General features: G+C 52.2%; 1 protein-coding gene across 9 annotated transcripts in view; it reads right to left on the reverse strand.

Annotated features, from left to right (window-relative positions):
- LOC129823009 (solute carrier family 12 member 7-like) overlaps positions 1–22,368 on the reverse strand; it is a 121,585-nt gene that overhangs the window by 14,248 nt on the left and 84,969 nt on the right. For all 9 annotated transcript variants that reach the window (XR_008754552.1, XM_055881665.1, XM_055881663.1 and 6 more), the window contains 10 exons: positions 21,786–21,843; positions 21,130–21,304; positions 20,927–21,045; positions 12,758–12,856; positions 10,885–11,004; positions 10,628–10,732; positions 5,827–5,995; positions 5,088–5,283; positions 3,437–3,606; positions 1,136–1,267 (listed from right to left, as the gene is read on the reverse strand). Coding sequence is in view for 8 of the 9 variants with exons in the window: in XM_055881665.1 (XP_055737640.1) it covers positions 1,136–1,267; positions 3,437–3,606; positions 5,088–5,283; positions 5,827–5,995; positions 10,628–10,732; positions 10,885–11,004; positions 12,758–12,856; positions 20,927–21,045; positions 21,130–21,304; positions 21,786–21,843 (1,343 nt within the window). In the remaining variant the exon portion in view is untranslated. The remainder of the gene's footprint in view (positions 1–1,135; positions 1,268–3,436; positions 3,607–5,087; positions 5,284–5,826; positions 5,996–10,627; positions 10,733–10,884; positions 11,005–12,757; positions 12,857–20,926; positions 21,046–21,129; positions 21,305–21,785; positions 21,844–22,368) is intronic.

A 22,368-nucleotide genomic window follows, 5' to 3' on the forward strand; every position in this document is an offset into this window, starting at 1 on the left:
ACGTCAGCTATTAACGGGACACGTCAGCTATTAACGGGACACGTCAGCTATTAACGGGACACGTCCGCTATTAACGGGACACGTCCGCTATTAACGGGACACGTCCGCTATTAACGGGACACGTCCGCTATTAACGGGACACGTCAGCTATTAACGGGACACGTCAGCTATTAACGGGACACGTCAGCTATTAACGGGACACGTCAGCTATTAACGGGACACGTCAGCTATTAACGGGACACGTCAGCTATTAACGGGACACGTCAGCTATTAACGGGACACGTCAGCTATTAACGGGACACGTCCGCTATTAACGGGACACGTCCGCTATTAACGGGACACGTCCGCTATTAACGGGACACGTCCGCTATTAACGGGACACGTCAGCTATTAACGGGACACGTCAGCTATTAACGGGACACGTCCGCTATTAACGGGACACGTCCGCTATTAACGGGACACGTCCGCTATTAACGGGACACGTCCGCTATTAACGGGACACGTCCGCTATTAACGGGACACGTCCGCTATTAACGGGACACGTCCGCTATTAACGGGACACGTCCGCTATTAACGGGACACGTCAGCTATTAACGGGGCACGTCCGTTATTAACGTGGCACGTCCGTTATTACTGGGGCACGTCCGTTATTACTGGGGCACGTCCGTTATTACTGGGGCACGTCCGTTATTACTGGGGCACGTCCGTTATTACTGGGACACGTCCGTTATTACTGGGGCACGTCCCTTATTACTGGGACACGTCCGTTATTACTGGGGCATGTCCGTTATTACTGGGACATGTCGGTTACTAATGGGACATGCCGGTTATTACTGGGACATGCCGGTTATTACTGGGACATGTCGGTTATTAATGGGACATGTCGGTTATTAATGGGACATGTCAGTTATTAATGGGACATGTCAGTTACTAATGGGACATGCCCGTTATTACTGGGACATGTCCGTTATTACTGGGACATGCCAGTTATTAATGGGACATGTCAGTTATTAATGGGACATGTCAGTTATTACTGGGACATGTCAGTTATTACTGGGACATGTCAGTTATTACTGGGACATGTCAGTTATTACTGGGACATGTCAGTGCCCCAGAGGTGCACAGGTAAGCTCACCATCTCCACCACCTCCACCTCAGCGTCCAGACGGAGGTGGTAGAGGAACATCTGCAGGTCCTTCTTCATCTGAATACTGTTGTCATCCATATTAGCCACCGTGAAGATACGCATCTTACACTTCCTCCACACCTGGAGAGAGAGACAGAGAGAGACAGAGACAGAGAGAGACAGAGACAGAGACAGAGAGAGACAGAGACAGAGACAGAGACAGAGACAGAGAGAGACAGACACAGAGAGAGAGAGAGAGAGCGAGAGAGACAGACACAGAGAGAGAGAGAGAGAGAGAGCGAGACAGACACAGAGAGAGAGAGAGAGAGCGAGCGAGACAGACACAGAGAGAGAGAGAGAGCGAGAGAGACAGACACAGAGAGAGAGAGAGAGAGCGAGCGAGACAGACACAGAGAGAGAGAGAGAGAGCGAGCGAGACAGACACAGAGAGAGAGAGAGAGAGAGAGCGAGACAGACACAGAGAGAGAGAGAGCGAGCGAGACAGACACAGAGAGAGAGAGAGAGCGAGACAGAGACAGAGAGAGAGAGAGAGCGAGACAGAGACAGAGAGAGAGAGAGAGCGAGACAGAGACAGAGAGAGCGAGACAGAGACAGAGAGAGCGAGACAGAGACAGAGAGAGCGAGACAGAGACAGAGAGAGCGAGACAGAGACAGAGAGAGCGAGACAGACAGAGAGAGCGAGACAGACAGAGAGAGCGAGACAGACAGAGAGAGCGAGACAGACAGAGAGAGCGAGACAGACAGAGAGAGCGAGACAGACAGAGAGAGCGAGACAGACAGAGAGAGCGAGACAGACAGAGAGAGCGAGACAGACAGAGAGAGCGAGACAGACAGAGAGAGCGAGACAGACAGAGAGAGCGAGACAGACAGAGAGAGCGAGACAGACAGAGAGAGCGAGACAGACAGAGAGAGCGAGACAGACAGAGAGAGCGAGACAGACAGAGAGAGCGAGACAGACAGAGAGAGCGAGACAGACAGAGAGAGCGAGACAGACAGAGAGAGCGAGACAGACAGAGAGAGCGAGACAGACAGAGAGAGCGAGACAGACAGAGAGAGCGAGACAGACAGAGAGAGCGAGACAGACAGAGAGAGCGAGACAGAGAGAGAGCGAGACAGAGAGACAGAGCGAGACAGAGAGAGAGAGCGAGACAGAGAGAGAGAGGAGGGCGAGGAGAGGGCGTGAGAAAAGAGTGAGGAGAGAGAGGAGAAAGCATGAGAGAAAGCGAGGAGAGAGCAAGGATGGTATAGGAAACAGAGAAAGAGTAGGAGAGATGGAGGGAAAAAGACAGGAGAATGAAACCCTCCATTTGATCTGTGTGTAACCCAATGAAACGTGTCAATTATAGAGTATTATTATGTGTGCCTTTAAAGTGTGTTAAAAATGTAAGTACTGTACAGTATACTAATCTCCTCAATTTATTAAGTACACCACCCCGTTCACCAAAATGGTTCGCTCCTACAGACAGTGAGTCATGTGGCCGTGGCTTGCTATATATAGCAGGCAGACAGGCATCGTTAGAATGGGCAAAACCAAGTGACCTAAGTGAATTTGAGCGTGGTATGATCGTCGTTGCCAGACGCGCCGGTTCCAGTATCTCAGAAACAGCCGGCCTCCTGGGCTTTTCACGCACAACAGTGTCTAGGGTTTACAGAGAAAGGTGCGACAAACACAAACACATCCAGTCAGCGGCAGGCCTGTGGGAGAAAACAGCTTGTTGATGAGACGTCGAAGGAGAATGGCAAGAAACAGGCAAATGTTGGCGCAGTACAACAGTGGTGTAAAAAACAGCATCTCGGGACTGACAACTCGTCAGTCCTTGTCGCGGATGGGCTACTTACAGCAGACGACCACACCGGGTTCCACTCCTATCAGCTAAAAACAAGACGTGATGGCGTGCCCTCCAGTGGGCACGCCATCACCAACACTGAACAATTGAGTGGAAAAACATCGCCTGGGCCGACGACTCCTGGTTCCTGTTGCGTCATGGCTGATGGCAGAGTCAGGAAGTGGCGTAAGCAGCATGAGTCCATGGACCCATCCTGCCTGGTATCAACAGTACAGGCGGGTGGTGGTGATGTACTGACGTGAGGAATGTTTTCCTGGCACACGTTAGGTCCCTTGATACTAATTAGCAACGTTTAAACGCCACACCTTGTAGAATTCATGCCCTGAAAAACTCTGTTCTGGAGGCAAAGGGGGTCCGACCCGGTACTAGATGGGCGTACCTAATAAACTGGCCAGTGTGTGTATTTTTTATTCCATCCTGGTGAAATGCTAACCGTAGCTACCTTGTGCTGGCGGAGGAGGAAGGGTAGCAGCATGAGCAGTCCTCCGTCGTGGACGATCCACCACACGTCTATGGTGCCCTCGCCAAAGCGATCCGCGTTGGTGGGGAAGCTGTCCACGTTCTTGGCCACTAGTAAGGCCTGATTTGCCGCCGTGGTCTCCCTCACAGTTTCTGTGGAGGGGACAGAGAGAGAAAGGCGGTTAAATACATACACGCCCCCATCTCAGTAATGTTATTATAGGGGATTGTGCATCATGTTCATTTGAAAGACACATGTATGACTGGGGACATACAGAGAAGGAACTGCCAGATGCTTCATAATAGCCAGGAAGTAGTCTTACTGGGAAGCCACATTTGAAATGAAATACATTGAATACATGGAGCAGGGTGTGATTTTCTCTCTCATTAAAACATGATTTAAATGTCTTTTTTTGGAAGGGCTGTGGTCATCATTGAATTAATACATTAAATATATACATCTCATGGTAGTGGGAAACTATTTGATCGTTTTTTCACAGGTCCATTATTTTCCCATTACGTCTTATAGAAACCCGATATTCTGGGCAGCCCTGGTGTGATGGGGAGGAATGGCAGAGCAGACTGTCATTTGACCCTAAATATTTTGATGTGCAACTTGGAATGAGGACCAGTGATTCTATAGCGAAAATGTAAAAAACTCACATCTGTGCTGTTTTTGGAGCAATGTTTTTAAACTGCATATCATTGTTCCCTCTTCAGAGTACACTGATGAGGTATTGTATCATTACCTTGACCGTGAGAACCAGAGGATCTCAAGGTTTCTATTTAAATGAAGTATATAGGAGTAGGTCTACCATGTCATTTGTCCACGGCATCTAAACTGATGACCCCCCCCCCCCCCTCATCTACAGAACAAACACGCTATACAGCGAAAAGCACGTCACCTGACCTCTTGTCCAGACCATCCACTCCAGATACACATTATAATGTTTTTGTTATTGAATTGATTATCCCACTAACAACGTGTTAAATGACTAGCGTAGGACTATGAACTGGGAAGCTAGTAGGCTATTGGCTAATTCTAGTCTGGCCCACCGACTACTACAAGCTCAGGAACAAATTGGTGGAGGCCAAACCTAGTTGCCAACCCCCGTTGTATATTGTCAATCTCCCTGTTCACCATCATAAATCAGCATCATTCAAAAATGTGTGGTTATGGTGCTAAACTTGAAGAAGTCATAGATGTCTCGGTGAAGTGATGTTGTTGCTCACCGGTCCACTCTGAAGAAGTACACAACGTCGCTTGCAAACTCGGATGTATATATTTAACCTCAAAGAATCGGACCCTTTTCCCCCCCAATTTTCGCCTAAAATGACATACCCAAATCTAACTGCCTATAGCTCAGGACCTGAAGCAAGGATATGCATATTCTTGATACCATTTGAAAGGAAACACTTTGAAGTTTGTGGAAATGTGAAATGAATGTAGGAGAATATAACACATTAGATCTGGTAGAAGATAATACAAAGAAAAGAAACGTGTTTTTTTGTGTGTTTTTTTGTAAACTCGGATGTATATATTTAATGTATTACATGAATGGTGACTACTATATTCCGAAAAATACATTTGAGATTGGCGCAGTGTCAAATCCCAGTGGGTCACACTGACTAACCTATGAAGTTCTTCCAGGAGACGGGGTCATTAGACTGTTTCCAGGTGCCGGGCCAGGCCATTAGGACTGTGTTGTGTTTCATGCCCCCCAGGCCTGCCGTCTGGATGAGGTGGGAGAAACCATCGCGCAGGTTGGACGATGCCACCACATGGCAGAAGCCCTTGGTACGCTCCGTCGTCATCGACGACTTGACGTTCTGATGGAGAAAGAGTGAGAAAAGAAGGACAATAATATGATTTCCTGATGTGAAAGAATCGTAATGGACTCAAACCCTGGTAATCAATACCTATGTTTGTAGTCGCTCTGGATAAGAGCGTCTGCTAAATGACTAAAATGTAAATGTAAATGTTTGTACTTTAGGTGTTGAGGCATGATATTTTTAGCATTCTCTTGTTAATCTGAGGAACTTCTCTGAAAATTGCTTTGGTCTACCAGTAGATGGCAGTCTCTTTAAAGGAATAACCGGCAGCAACCTCTAAACTCCTCTCACGCTGGTTGCTTCTCTGAACAGGTGTCTCAGAGACATAGGACACATCTACTGTAGTCTAAAGGGTATTTCTTTCCTCAGCTCCGTTCCTCCATAATCACTGCTACATTAAAGACGTTAAGAGAGAGATTCCCCACCATTTTCCTTTCACCTACCAGGTTCTTTCACGTCATTACTGACGAAGAAGAAGAAGCCACGTACGACTATTGAAACAAATTCACAGCGTAGAATCTGAGCCGGGGCCTACAGTACCTGCTCAGCCTTCTTGACCTCGTCCTCCTTGGTCATGTAGGTGCCCTGCAGCACAGAGCCCACGATGGTCAGGCCTTTCCCTGCTTTGAGCTGGGTGCAGAAGGAGAGCAGGCGTGGGTGTTTCACCGTGTGGTCAGACTCCAGGTTCAATAGCACCAGCATCTGGGGCCTACGACCAGGGAAGACAAGGGTAATGAGACATAAGACAAGTCATACTGTATTATAACCTACGACCAGGGAAGACGGGGTCGAACATACTGTATTATAACCTACGACCAGGGAAGACAGGTGAACATACTGTATTATAGCCTACAACCAGGGAAGACGGGGGTGAACATACTGTATTATAGCCTACAACCAGGGAAGACGGGGGTGAACATACTGTATTATAGTATACGACCAGGGAAGACGGGGGTGAACATACTGTATTATAGTATACGAACAGGGAAGACGGGGGTGAACATACTGTATTATAGTATACGACCAGGGAAGACGGGTGAACATACTGTATTATAGTATACGAACAGGGAAGACGGGGGTGAACATACTGTATTATAGTATACGACCAGGGAAGACGGGGGTGAACATACTGTATTATAGTATACGAACAGGGAAGACGGGGGTGAACATACTGTATTATAGCCTACGAACAGGGAAGACGGGGGTGAACATACTGTATTATAGTATACGAACAGGGAAGACGGGGGTGAACATACTGTATTATAGTATACGAACAGGGAAGACGGGGGTGAACATACTGTATTATAGCCTACGAACAGGGAAGACGGGGGTGAACATACTGTATTATAGTATACGACCAGGGAAGACGGGTGAACATACTGTATTATAGTATACGACCAGGGAAGACGGGGGTGAACATACTGTATTATAGCCTACGAACAGGGAAGACGGGGGTGAACATACTGTATTATAGTATACGACCAGGGAAGACGGGGGTGAACATACTGTATTATAGTATACGAACAGGGAAGACGGGGGTGAACATACTGTATTATAGCCTACGAACAGGGAAGACGGGGGTGAACATACTGTATTATAGTATACGACCAGGGAAGACGGGGGTGAACATACTGTATTATAGTATACGAACAGGGAAGACGGGGGTGAACATACTGTATTATAGCCTACGACCAGGGAAGACGGGGGTGAACATACTGTATTATAGTATACGACCAGGGAAGACAGGGGTGAACATACTGTATTATAAGTTGCAGTACACTGCATTAGCCTATGACAGTCTCTAAGCGTAACTTGGATGTTCATGTAGATCATTAATGTCTGTCCATGGGAGATTTGCACAAAAATGCTTTGTATGGCTCAGTTAACCAGAGATCAGTATGAGAGTCATTCAGCCTGGATGGCTCAGTGTTAACCAGAGATCAGTATGAGAGTCATTCAGCCTGGATGGCTCAGTGTTAACCAGAGATTAGTATGAGAGTCATTCAGCCTGGATGGCTCAGAGTTAACCAGAGATCAGTATGAGAGTCATTCAGCCTGGATGGCTCAGAGTTAACCAGAGATCAGTATGAGAGTCATTCAGCCTGGATGGCTCAGAGTTAACCAGAGATTAGTATGAGAGTCATTCAGCCTAGATGGCTCAGAGTTAACCAGAGATCAGTATGAGAGTCATTCAGCCTAGATGGCTCAGAGTTAATTTGATGGAACACATCAAATACCAAACTAAACTTGTATATTGTCCGGTGGTTTTGTTAGGCACACACACAACACACACCACACACTGGGTTTAATAGTGAAGGGGAATCCTGGATACACTCTCACTAGAGGTCATTTGGAGTCAAAACCAACTGATGATAAGATTTAAACAACCAGATCAAAACTATACATGGCTACTGCTTCCTAACAGTCTCGGCACGTGGCTCCTGCTTCCTAACAGTCTCGGCACGTGGCTCCTGCTTCCTAACAGTCTCGGCACGTGGCTCCTGCTTCCTAACAGTCTCGGCACGTGGCTCCTGCTTCCTAACAGTCTCGGCACGTGGCTCCTGCTTCCTAACAGTCTCGGCACGTGGCTCCTGCTTCCTAACAGTCTCGGCACGTGGCTCCTGCTTCCTAACAGTCTCGGCACGTGGCTCCTGCTTCCTAACAGTCTCGGCACGTGGCTCCTGCTTCCTAACAGTCTCGGCACGTGGCTCCTGCTTCCTAACAGTCTCGGCACGTGGCTCCTGCTTCCTAACAGTCTCGGCACGTGGCTCCTGCTTCCTAACAGTCTCGGCACGTGGCTCCTGCTTCCTAACAGTCTCGGCACGTGGCTCCTGCTTCCTAACAGTCTCGGCACGTGGCTCCTGCTTCCTAACAGTCTCGGCACGTGGCTCCTGCTTCCTAACAGTCTCGGCACGTGGCTCCTGCTTCCTAACAGTCTCGGCACGTGGCTCCTGCTTCCTAACAGTCTCGGCACGTGGCTCCTGCTTCCTAACAGTCTCGGCACGTGGCTCCTGCTTCCTAACAGTCTCGGCACGTGGCTCCTGCTTCCTAACAGTCTCGGCACGTGGCTCCTGCTTCCTAACAGTCTCGGCACGTGGCTCCTGCTTCCTAACAGTCTCGGCACGTGGCTCCTGCTTCCTAACAGTCTCGGCACGTGGCTCCTGCTTCCTAACAGTCTCGGCACGTGGCTCCTGCTTCCTAACAGTCTCGGCACGTGGCTCCTGCTTCCTAACAGTCTCGGCACGTGGCTCCTGCTTCCTAACAGTCTCGGCACGTGGCTCCTGCTTCCTAACAGTCTCGGCACGTGGCTCCTGCTTCCTAACAGTCTCGGCACGTGGCTCCTGCTTCCTAACAGTCTCGGCACGTGGCTCCTGCTTCCTAACAGTCTCGGCACGTGGCTCCTGCTTCCTAACAGTCTCGGCACGTGGCTCCTGCTTCCTAACAGTCTCGGCACGTGGCTCCTGCTTCCTAACAGTCTCGGCACGTGGCTCCTGCTTCCTTACAGTCTCGGCACGTGGCTCCTGCTTCCTTACAGTCTCGGCACGTGGCTCCGGTTTCCTAACAGTCTCGGCACGTGGCTCCTGCTTCCTAACAGTCTCGGCACGTGGCTCCTGCTTCCTAACAGTCTCGGCACGTGGCTCCTGCTTCCTAACAGTCTCGGCACGTGGCTCCTGCTTCCTAACAGTCTCGGCACGTGGCTCCTGCTTCCTAACAGTCTCGGCACGTGGCTCCTGCTTCCTAACAGTCTCGGCACGTGGCTCCTGCTTCCTAACAGTCTCGGCACGTGGCTCCTGCTTCCTAACAGTCTCGGCACGTGGCTCCTGCTTCCTAACAGTCTCGGCACGTGGCTCCTGCTTCCTAACAGTCTCGGCACGTGGCTCCTGCTTCCTAACAGTCTCGGCACGTGGCTCCTGCTTCCTAACAGTCTCGGCACGTGGCTCCTGCTTCCTAACAGTCTCGGCACGTGGCTCCTGCTTCCTAACAGTCTCGGCACGTGGCTCCTGCTTCCTAACAGTCTCGGCACGTGGCTCCTGCTTCCTAACAGTCTCGGCACGTGGCTCCTGCTTCCTAACAGTCTCGGCACGTGGCTCCTGCTTCCTAACAGTCTCGGCACGTGGCTCCTGCTTCCTAACAGTCTCGGCACGTGGCTCCTGCTTCCTAACAGTCTCGGCACGTGGCTCCTGCTTCCTAACAGTCTCGGCACGTGGCTCCTGCTTCCTAACAGTCTCGGCACGTGGCTCCTGCTTCCTAACAGTCTCGGTACGTGGCTCCTGCTTCCTAACAGTCTCGGCACGTGGCTCCTGCTTCCTAACAGTCTCGGTACTTGGCTCCTGCTTCCAAACAGTCTCGGTACGTGGCTCCTGCTTCCTAACAGTCTCGGTACGTGGCTCCTGCTTCCTAACAGTCTCGGTATATGGCTCCTGCTTCCTAAAAGTCTGGGTATATGGCTCCTGCTTCCTAACAGTCTTGGTACATGGCTCCTGCTTCCTAACAGTCTTGGTACATGACTCCTGCTTCCTAACAGTCTTGGTATATGGCTCCTGCTTCCTAACAGTCTTGGTACATGACTCCTGCTTCCTAACAGTCTCGGTACATGGCTCCTGCTTCCTAACAGTCTCGGTATATGGCTCCTGCTTCCTAACAGTCTCGGTACATGGCTCCTGCTTCCTAACAGTCTCGGTACATGGCTCCTGCTTCCTAACAGTCTCGGTACATGGCTCCTGCTTCCTAACAGTCTCGGTACACGGTTTCTGCTGTCGAAGGCTGGTGGCACATCAGCTACTGTGTAAAGAGGCTTAGGGGGGCACGTCGCGAGCCGAGCGTGGGCGATGGGCGGGCGTAAGTACTCTGTATCCCGCCACACCGCGCCAGATGGCACAGGGAGAAATCTTGATTTTGACACTGTAGATGAGGCTATGCCCTGGGAATGGCACTGTGGATGACGCCAGTGGCAGGAGGGAGAGGACCCAATACCCAAGTTTGACCTCAATCTTTCCTGATGTAAATGCTCCACTTTTTGGACAGGCACTGTCCTGGGGCTGCTATGCTGTTTAGGCTTACCGGTATCTTTTTTTCACAGTGAGATTACGGAGAAGGCTCAGAGATTAATCAAATAGTAATTCTCTCTCATTCTCTGGATTACTCAGTTAATGGTAAGAATACACCATGTTGTCTAGCCTCTGTTGCAGAGTCCCACATCTGGCTATTGCTGGTTGTTCACAAATGTGGTGTCACTGTTGGGAGCAAACAAACGTATATGCACATGAACCTAAACACACGCAGACACACACGCAGACACACACGCAGACACACACGCAGACACACACGCAGACACACACACCTCCAGTTCTTGGTGTGGGGCGGTGCCTCCTCCAGGCGAATGAGGGCGTAGCGGGCAGCGTTGAGCGATAGACCACGGATACCGTCCCCCCACTCCTTCTCCGCCCTGGAGATGGAGAGAACGAGAAGAGGAGTGTCAGGAGGTCCAGGACAAACAGAGAGAGCTAAAACTAACCAGGATCTCACCATTATTATAATATATATATATATATCCTATTTATGTTAAGGGAACAAAATGGTGAATAAATTAGCTCTTACCCTCTGTATTCAATGTACTTGTAGATACAGCCAGCGATGAGCATGGCCACCAGGGCATAGTACCAGGAGGAGATAAACATCAGGGAGACACACAGACTGGCGCCCAGGAAAGACAGAGCCCTGTGGGGGACGAGAGAAAGACAGACAAAATGGAGGTCAAAGTCACTCACCTAAAAGGGATCATTCACATTTTAGCATGTTAGACCTCATTTAAGCATACCCACAGCCAATCACATGTTCTCTCTGGACTTCCGTACCAGACAGCAAATATCCTCACTTGTTTAAAGTCCCAGTGCAGTAAAAAACCTGATTTCCCTGTGTTTTATATACATTTCCACAGTACGGAGGTTGGAATAATATTGTGAAATTGTGAAAACTATGATAATTTCCTCTCTAACAGTAAAAGCTGTTAGAGAAGACAGCTTGACATTTTTGCCTGTTTTTGCTTTTTGCTAAGAAGATATGTTTGTTTATGTTTTATCACTAATTGGAAACAATCACAGTAAAGGTACTTAAATGCTATCCAGAAATGATTTGATAGAGAAAAAAACGTCTGCATTGGACCTTTAACACAGATCCATTTACCGATGGATAAAATAAGTGTGTGCGTGCTTGCAAGTGTGCGTGTGTATTCACAACGCTTCCATGACCTCTAGCGTGGACCTTGACTAGCTGGCCAGTTTAAGATCATGAGATTTAGGCTGCCCAGCAGGGCTTATGGTGATGGCAGCAAGGACGGGTAGATAGCTGCCCCCTCAGCGAGGACGGGTAGATAGCTGCCCCCCCAGCGAGGACGGGTAGATAGCTGCCCCCCCAGCGAGGACGGGTAGATAGCTGCCCCCCCAGCGAGGACGGGTAGATAGCTGCCCCCCCAGCGAGGACGGGTAGATCGCTGCCCCCCCAGCGAGGACGGGTAGATCGCTGCCCCCCCAGCGAGGACGGGTAGATCGCTGCCCCCCCAGCGAGGACGGGTAGCTCGCTGCCCCCCCAGCGAGGACGGGTAGCTCGCTGCCCCCCCAGCGAGGACGGGTAGCTCGCTGCCCCCCCAGCGAGGACGGGTAGCTCGCTGCCCCCCCAGCGAGGACGGGTAGCTCGCTGCCCCCCCAGCGAGGACGGGTAGCTCGCTGCCCCCCCAGCGAGGACGGGTAGCTCGCTGCCCCCCCAGCGAGGACGGGTAGCTCGCTGCCCCCCCAGCGAGGACGGGTAGCTCGCTGCCCCCCCAGCGAGGACGGGTAGCTCGCTGCCCCCCCAGCGAGGACGGGTAGATCGCTGCCCCCCCAGCGAGGACGGGTAGATAGCTGCCCCCCCAGCGAGGACGGGTAGATAGCTGCCCCCCCAGCGAGGACGGGTAGATAGCTGCCCCCCCAGCGAGGACGGGTAGATAGCTGCCCCCCCAGCGAGGACGGGTAGATTAGCTGCCCCCTCAGCGAGGACAGGTAGATAGCTGCCCCCTCAGCGAGGACAGGTAGATAGCTGCCCCCTCAGACACACCAGTGGCCCAGCAGGGACCTGCTTTCTGGAGTCGCCCATGGGAGCAGAGTCAAAGCTCCTTAGCTAGGCTATAGAAACACCTGGCCCATAGCTGCCACAAGCCCCGGCTCCAGGGATAGGGTGTTTGTGCCAGATGTATGTGTGTGTGTATGTGTGCACGTGTATCTATATGTGTGTCTGTCCTCAGAGGTCCTGTCACTGAGCTCAATAACAACCTCCTCAGGTGAAGTTAGCTGGTTAGTTGCTAGGCTAACAGAGTCCCAAGAGACTGCTACAGTACCTGATGAAGCAGGAGAAAACAGAGAAGCTTAGACTGCTAATTTGAGAGGGGATTAGAACAGCCAGCACCATGATAAAGTAATAGAGAGGGCTTTCCTCTTACCAGTGGTAGAACTTGAAGCGGGGTCTCCAGTTGGGGGTGCAGAGCAGGGTCTGGAGGGCACAGGCCAGGTTGACAAACAGGTAGCACATCAAAAAGAACCTGACAGGGAGAGAGATATACAATGACGGAGAGGTGAGATTACACACGACTACCATCTGTCAGTTAACATCCAGAGACCAGTTCTGCAACACTACGATTAAGCTACATTACAGCAGATGGGACAGCAAGTGAGAGAGGGAGGGATGGCAGGATGAAACGAAGAAGAGAAAGAAAGAGAGGAAGGTAGAGAGAGGTGGATGTATAGGTGGAGAAAAGTTGGGAGGAGTGGGAGAGAGGGAGGGGGGTACTGACATGGAGAGGATGGTAGAGGGGGGTACTGACGGAGAGAATGGTAGAGAGCGGTACTAACATGGAGAGGATGGTAGAGAGCGGTACTGACATGGAGAGGATGGTAGAGGGGGGTACTGACATGGAGAGGATGGTAGAGGGGGGTACTGACATGGAGAGGATGGTAGAGAGCGGTACTGACATGGAGAGGATGGTAGAGGGGGGTACTCACATGGAGAGGATGGTAGAGAGCGGTACTGACATGGAGAGGATGGTAGAGGGGGGTACTGACATGGAGAGGATGGTAGAGAGGGGTACTGACATGGAGAGGATGGTAGAGGGGGGTACTGACATGGAGAGGATGGTAGAGGGGGGTACTGACGGAGAGAATGGTAGAGGGGGGGTACTGACATGGAGAGGATGGTAGAGAGCGGTACTGACATGGAGAGGATGGTAGAGAGCGGTACTGACATGGAGAGGATGGTAGAGGGGGGTACTGACGGAGAGGATGGTAGAGGGGGGTACTGACATGGAGAGGATGGTAGAGGGGGGTACTGACATGGAGAGGATGGTAGAGGGGGGTACTGACATGGAGAGGATGGTAGAGAGCGGTACTGACATGGAGAGGATGGTAGAGAGCGGTACTGACATGGAGAGGATGGTAGAGGGGGGTACTGACATGGAGAGGATGGTAGAGGGGGGTACTGACATGGAGAGGATGGTAGAGGGGGGGTACTGACATGGAGAGGATGGTAGAGGGGGGTACTGACATGGAGAGGATGGTAGAGAGCGGTACTGACATGGAGAGGATGGTAGAGAGCGGTACTGACATGGAGAGGATGGTAGAGGGGGGTACTGACATGGAGAGGATGGTAGAGGGGGGTACTGACATGGAGAGGATGGTACTGACATGGAGAGGATGGTACTGACATGGAGAGGATGGTAGAGGGGGGTACTGACATGGAGAGGATGGTAGAGTAGGGTACTGACATGGAGAGGATGGTAGAGGGGGGTACTGACATGGAGAGGATGGTAGAGGGGGGGTACTGACATGGAGAGGATGGTAGAGGGGGGTACTCACATGGAGAGGATGGTAGAGGGGGGTACTGACATGGAGAGGATGGTAGAGGGGGGTACTGACATGGAGAGGATGGTAGAGGGGGGTACTGACATGGAGAGGATGGTAGAGAGCGGTACTGACATGGAGAGGATGGTAGAGGGGGGTACTGACATGGAGAGGATGGTAGAGGGGGGTACTGACATGGAGAGGATGGTAGAGGGGGGTACTGACATGGAGAGGATGGTAGAGGGGGGTACTGACATGGAGAGGATGGTAGAGAGCGGTACTGACATGGAGAGGATGGTAGAGAGCGGTACTGACATGGAGAGGATGGTAGAGGGGGGGTACTGACATGGAGAGGATGGTAGAGGGGGGTACTGACATGGAGAGGATGGTAGAGGGGGGTACTGACATGGAGAGGATGGTAGAGGGGGGTACTAACATGGAGAGGATGGTAGAGGGGGGTACTGACATGGAGAGGATGGTAGAGGGGGGGGGTACTGACATGGAGAGAATGGTAGAGGGGGGGTACTCACATGGAGAGGATGGTAGAGGGGGGGTACTGACATGGAGAGGATGGTAGAGGGGGGGTACTGACATGGAGAGGATGGTAGAGGGGGGTACTGACATGGAGAGGATGGTAGAGGGGGGTACTGACATGGAGAGGATGGTAGAGGGGGGTACTGACATGGAGAGGATGGTAGAGGGGGGTACTGACATGGAGAGGATGGTAGAGGGGGGGTACTGACATGGAGAGGATGGTAGAGGGGGGGTACTGACATGGAGAGGATGGTAGAGGGGGGTACTGACATGGAGAGGATGGTAGAGGGGGGTACTGACATGGAGAGGATGGTAGAGAGCGGTACTGACATGGAGAGGATGGTAGAGAGCGGTACTGACATGGAGAGGATGGTAGAGGGGGGGTACTGACATGGAGAGGATGGTAGAGGGGGGTACTGACATGGAGAGGATGGTAGAGAGCGGTACTGACATGGAGAGGATGGTAGAGAGCGGTACTGACATGGAGAGAATGGTAGAGGGGGGTACTGACATGGAGAGGATGGTAGAGGGGGGTAGAGGGGGATACTGACATGGAGAGAATGGTAGAGGGGGGTACTGACATGGAGAGGATGGTAGAGGGGGGTAGAGGGGGATACTGACATGGAGAGAATGGTAGAGGGGGGTACTGACATGGAGAGGATGGTAGAGGGGGGTAGAGGGGGATACTGACATGGAGAGAATGGTAGAGGGGGGTACTGACATGGAGAGGATGGTAGAGGGGGGTAGAGGGGGATACTGACATGGAGAGAATGGTAGAGGGGGGTACTGACATGGAGAGGATGGTAGAGGGGGGGTACTCACATGGAGAGGATGGTAGAGGGGGGGTACTGACATGGAGAGAATGGTAGAGGGGGGTACTGACATGGAGAGAATGGTAGAGGGGGGTACTGACATGGAGAGGATGGTAGAGGGGGGTACTGACATGGAGAGGATGGTAGAGGGGGGGTACTGACATGGAGAGGATGGTAGAGAGCGGTACTGACATGGAGAGGATGGTAGAGAGCGGTACTGACATGGAGAGGATGGTAGAGAGCGGTACTGACATGGAGAGGATGGTAGAGAGCGGTACTGACATGGAGAGGATGGTAGAGGGGGGTACTCACATGGAGAGGATGGTAGAGGGGGGTACTGACATGGAGAGGATGGTACTGACATGGAGAGGATGGTAGAGGGGGGGTACTGACATGGAGAGGATGGTAGAGAGCGGTACTGACATGGAGAGGATGGTAGAGGGGGGTACTGACATGGAGAGGATGGTAGAGGGGGGGTACTGACATGGAGAGGATGGTAGAGGGGGGTACTGACATGGAGAGGATGGTAGAGGGGGGTACTGACATGGAGAGGATGGTAGAGGGGGGGTACTGACATGGAGAGGATGGTAGAGAGCGGTACTGACATGGAGAGGATGGTAGAGGGGGGTACTGACATGGAGAGGATGGTAGAGAGCGGTACTGACATGGAGAGGATGGTAGAGGGGGGTACTGACATGGAGAGGATGGTAGAGGGGGGTACTGACGGAGAGGATGGTAGAGGGGGGGTACTGACATGGAGAGGATGGTAGAGGGGGGGTACTGACATGGAGAGGATGGTAGAGGGGGGTACTGACATGGAGAGGATGGTAGAGGGGGGTACTGACATGGAGAGGATGGTAGAGGGGGGGTACTGACATGGAGAGGATGGTAGAGGGGGGGTACTGACATGGAGAGGATGGTAGAGGGGGGGTACTGACATGGAGAGGATGGTAGAGGGGGGTACTCACATGGAGAGGATGGTAGAGGGGGGTACTCACATGGAGAGGATGGTACTGACATGGAGAGGATGGTAGAGGGGGGTACTGACATGGAGAGGATGGTAGAGGGGGGTACTCACATGGAGAGGATGGTAGAGGGGGGTACTGACATGGAGAGGATGGTAGAGGGGGGGTACTGACATGGAGAGGATGGTAGAGGGGGGGTACTGACATGGAGAGGATGGTACTGACATGGAGAGGATGGTAGAGGGGGGTACTGACGGAGAGGATGGTAGAGAGCGGTACTGACATGGAGAGGATGGTAGAGGGGGGTACTGACGGAGAGGATGGTAGAGAGCGGTACTGACATGGAGAGGATGGTAGAGGGGGGTACTGACATGGAGAGGATGGTAGAGGGGGGTACTGACATGGAGAGGATGGTAGAGGGGGGGTACTGACATGGAGAGGATGGTAGAGGGGGGGTACTGACATGGAGAGGATGGTAGAGGGGGGTACTGACATGGAGAGGATGGTAGAGGGGGGTACTGACATGGAGAGGATGGTAGAGGGGGGTACTGACATGGAGAGGATGGTAGAGGGGGGTACTGACATGGAGAGGATGGTAGAGAGCGGTACTGACATGGAGAGGATGGTAGAGAGCGGTACTGACATGGAGAGGATGGTAGAGGGGGGTACTCACATGGAGAGGATGGTAGAGGGGGGGGGTACTGACATGGAGAGGATGGTAGAGAGCGGTACTGACATGGAGAGGATGGTAGAGGGGGGTACTGACATGGAGAGGATGGTAGAGGGGGGTACTGACATGGAGAGGATGGTAGAGGGGGGTACTGACATGGAGAGGATGGTAGAGGGGGGGTACTCACATGGAGAGGATGGTAGAGGGGGGTACTGACATGGAGAGGATGGTAGAGAGCGGTACTGACATGGAGAGGATGGTAGAGGGGGGTACTGACATGGAGAGGATGGTAGAGAGCGGTACTGACATGGAGAGGATGGTAGAGGGGGGTACTCACATGGAGAGGATGGTAGAGGGGGGTACTGACATGGAGAGGATGGTAGAGAGCGGTACTGACATGGAGAGGATGGTAGAGGGGGGTACTCACATGGAGAGGATGGTAGAGGGGGGTACTGACATGGAGAGGATGGTAGAGGGGGGTACTGACATGGAGAGGATGGTACTGACATGGAGAGGATGGTAGAGGGGGGTACTGACATGGAGAGGATGGTAGAGGGGGGGTACTGACATGGAGAGGATGGTAGAGGGGGGTACTGACATGGAGAGGATGGTAGAGGGGGGTACTGACATGGAGAGGATGGTAGAGGGGGGTACTGACATGGAGAGGATGGTAGAGGGGGGGTACTGACATGGAGAGGATGGTAGAGGGGGGGTACTAACATGGAGAGGATGGTAGAGGGGGGTACTGACATGGAGAGGATGGTAGAGGGGGGTACTGACATGGAGAGGATGGTAGAGGGGGGGTACTGACATGGAGAGGATGGTAGAGGGGGGGTACTAACATGGAGAGGATGGTAGAGGGGGGTACTGACATGGAGAGGATGGTAGAGGGGGGGTACTGACATGGAGAGGATGGTAGAGGGGGGGGGTACTGACATGGAGAGGATGGTAGAGGGGGGGTACTGACATGGAGAGGATGGTAGAGGGGGGGTACTGACATGGAGAGGATGGTAGAGGGGGGGGGTACTGACATGGAGAGGATGGTAGAGGGGGGGTACTGACATGGAGAGGATGGTAGAGGGGGGGTACTGACATGGAGAGGATGGTAGAGGGGGGGGTACTGACATGGAGAGGATGGTAGAGGGGGGGGTACTGACATGGAGAGGATGGTAGAGGGGGGGTACTGACATGGAGAGGATGGTAGAGGGGGGGTACTGACATGGAGAGGATGGTAGAGGGGGGTACTCACATGGAGAGGATGGTAGAGGGGGGGTACTGACATGGAGAGGATGGTAGAGGGGGGGTACTGACATGGAGAGGATGGTAGAGAGCGGTACTGACATGGAGAGGATGGTAGAGAGCGGTACTGACATGGAGAGGATGGTAGAGGGGGGGTACTGACATGGAGAGAATGGTAGAGGGGGGTACTGACATGGAGAGGATGGTAGAGGGGGGGTACTGACATGGAGAGGATGGTAGAGGGGGGTACTGACATGGAGAGGATGGTAGAGAGCGGTACTGACATGGAGAGGATGGTAGAGGGGGGGTACTGACATGGAGAGGATGGTAGAGAGCGGTACTGACATGGAGAGGATGGTAGAGGGGGGTACTGACGGAGAGAATGGTAGAGGGGGGTACTGACATGGAGAGGATGGTAGAGAGCGGTACTGACATGGAGAGGATGGTAGAGGGGGGTACTGACATGGAGAGGATGGTAGAGAGCGGTACTGACATGGAGAGGATGGTAGAGGGGGGGTACTGACATGGAGAGGATGGTAGAGGGGGGTACTCACATGGAGAGGATGGTAGAGGGGGGTACTGACATGGAGAGGATGGTAGAGAGGGGTACTGACATGGAGAGGATGGTAGAGGGGGGTACTGACATGGAGAGGATGGTAGAGAGCGGTACTGACATGGAGAGGATGGTAGAGGGGGGTACTGACATGGAGAGGATGGTAGAGGGGGGTACTGACATGGAGAGGATGGTAGAGGGGGGTACTGACATGGAGAGGATGGTAGAGGGGGGTACTGACATGGAGAGGATGGTAGAGGGGGGTACTGACATGGAGAGGATGGTAGAGGGGGGTACTGACATGGAGAGGATGGTAGAGGGGGGTACTGACATGGAGAGGATGGTAGAGGGGGGGTACTGACATGGAGAGGATGGTAGAGGGGGGTACTGACATGGAGAGGATGGTAGAGGGGGGGGTACTGACATGGAGAGGATGGTAGAGGGGGGGTACTGACATGGAGAGGATGGTAGAGGGGGGGTACTGACATGGAGAGGATGGTAGAGGGGGGTACTGACATGGAGAGGATGGTAGAGGGGGGTACTGACATGGAGAGGATGGTAGAGGGGGGTACTGACATGGAGAGGATGGTAGAGGGGGGTACTGACATGGAGAGGATGGTAGAGGGGGGTACTGACATGGAGAGGATGGTAGAGGGGGGTACTGACATGGAGAGGATGGTAGAGGGGGGTACTGACATGGAGAGGATGGTAGAGGGGGGTACTGACATGGAGAGGATGGTAGAGGGGGGTACTGACATGGAGAGGATGGTAGAGGGGGGTACTGACATGGAGAGGATGGTAGAGGGGGGTACTGACATGGAGAGGATGGTAGAGGGGGGTACTGACATGGAGAGGATGGTAGAGGGGGGTACTGACATGGAGAGGATGGTAGAGGGGGGTACTGACATGGAGAGGATGGTAGAGGGGGGTACTGACATGGAGAGAATGGTAGAGGGGGGTACTGACATGGAGAGGATGGTAGAGGGGGGAACTGACATGGAGAGGATGGTAGAGGGGGGTACTGACATGGAGAGGATGGTAGAGGGGGGTACTGACATGGAGAGGATGGTAGAGGGGGGTACTCACATGGAGAGGATGGTAGAGGGGGGTACTGACATGGAGAGGATGGTACTGACATGGAGAGGATGGTAGAGGGGGGTACTGACATGGAGAGGATGGTAGAGGGGGGTACTGACATGGAGAGGATGGTAGAGGGGGGTACTGACATGGAGAGGATGGTAGAGGGGGGTACTCACATGGAGAGGATGGTAGAGGGGGGTACTGACATGGAGAGGATGGTAGAGGGGGGTACTCACATGGAGAGGATGGTAGAGGGGGGTACTGACATGGAGAGGATGGTAGAGGGGGGTACTCACATGGAGAGGATGGTAGAGGGGGGTACTGACATGGAGAGGATGGTACTGACATGGAGAGGATGGTAGAGGGGGGTACTGACATGGAGAGGATGGTAGAGGGGGGTACTGACATGGAGAGGATGGTAGAGGGGGGTACTGACATGGAGAGGATGGTAGAGGGGGGTACTCACATGGAGAGGATGGTAGAGGGGGGTACTCACATGGAGAGGATGGTAGAGGGGGGGTACTGACATGGAGAGGATGGTAGAGGGGGGTACTGACATGGAGAGGATGGTAGAGGGGGGGTACTCACATGGAGAGGATGGTAGAGGGGGGTACTCACATGGAGAGGATGGTAGAGGGGGGTACTGACATGGAGAGGATGGTAGAGGGGGGTACTGACATGGAGAGGATGGTAGAGGGGGGTACTGACATGGAGAGGATGGTAGAGGGGGGGTACTGACATGGAGAGGATGGTAGAGGGGGGGTACTCACATGGACAGGATGGTAGAGGGGGGGTACTGACATGGAGAGGATGGTAGAGGGGGGTACTGACATGGAGAGGATGGTAGAGGGGGGTACTCACATGGAGAGGATGGTAGAGGGGGGGTACTCACATGGAGAGGATGGTAGAGGGGGGGTACTCACATGGAGAGGATGGGGGCGACAGCGTCCAGAGAAGCGATGAGGATACCGATCTCACAGATCCCACCAGTCAACAGCAGGGCCCAGGTGGGCTCTCCATTAGCCTTGCCATGACCAAACACCTGGGAGACAGGGACAGCCAGAGAGTTTGTTTGTGTGTGTGCACACGTGTGCGTTTATGTATCTACAGTATGTGTGAGTCTGACCTGTAGGAATGGCACGATGCCGTCTCTCGCGATGGCCTGCAGCAGCCGGGGGGCTCCAGTGAGACTCTGTAGACCCGCTCCACAGCACGAGAAGAACGAGCCAATCACAATCACCCAGGGGGAGGGCCAAGCCAGGATGCCAATCACCAGGTTCCCTTTGACCGAGTCCCCAAACCTAGGACAAACAGATGTATTCACTAGAAAAGTACTCAGATAGTACGCCTCACACTCATATGCATAACCACACTTCTGAAACAGAGAAACGCCTAGCCAGAAAGACACACACTAGCTTTGACCATTGTGTACCCAGTATAAATGTACTTGAACTCTCTCCCTTATAATGCTGTGTGTTACAAGGGCCTACTATGTGGCTCGGACAAACAGCTTTATGAAGGCAAACAGATGTTTTCAATCTAGATGATAATTTCTCTCGCAATGCCCATATGGGGGCGAAACAAATAAACAAGACATTGGTACTGCTTTCATTAACCTAATAAAAACAAGACATTGGTATTGCTGTCCTCAACAAATAAACAAGACATTTGTATTGCTTTCTTTAACACATAAACATGACATTTGTAATGCCTTCTTTAACAAATAAACATGACATTTTGTATTGCTTTCATACCAAGTGTGAAAAGTGAAACAGCACTTACTTGTCTCTGAGCACCACCCCCTCGATGCAGGCGCCAAACAGTATGACAGAACTAATGTCTGGGTGGCACCGTTAAGGAAATTAACATCGGGATGGAAAGAGGTGAAAAACAAAAGCATGATCACATTCATTTGAGCACCAAACGGAGTAAAGTCCGGTATGACTACCTGAACTTGTCCAATAAAGAATTGTCATTTGCGATTACCATTGCTACGTTTTGCTATGGAGAACCCAAGTGAACACGACCTACCTTTACAGTTTAAAGTTGATATAATAACACATTGACTTATGTATTATAATAATTTGGTAGGTGCTTCGCAGGGGCACAACTTTGGTTTTAGAAGTGGGACATTTTCTGTATTTCCCAGTCGGATAAACACTCCAAAACAGCCTACCCGATCACTCAGAGATGTCCAGAAGGTCCTAAAGCACAGCGTTGTCTCCTGTTGTATCACATTCCAATGATAAAACTGTAGGGGACAAAAATTATATTTCAGAATGTGGGGGGGAACATGCCCCCAGTGAAAGTTCCCCCGCTGGATGCTTGTATTTGTCCTATTAAGACACTTGTATGGTTGGTCTGT

The sequence above is a fragment of the Salvelinus fontinalis genome, chromosome 25 (genome assembly GCF_029448725.1).
Source record: "Salvelinus fontinalis isolate EN_2023a chromosome 25, ASM2944872v1, whole genome shotgun sequence".
Classification (NCBI taxonomy): domain Eukaryota; kingdom Metazoa; phylum Chordata; class Actinopteri; order Salmoniformes; family Salmonidae; genus Salvelinus; species Salvelinus fontinalis.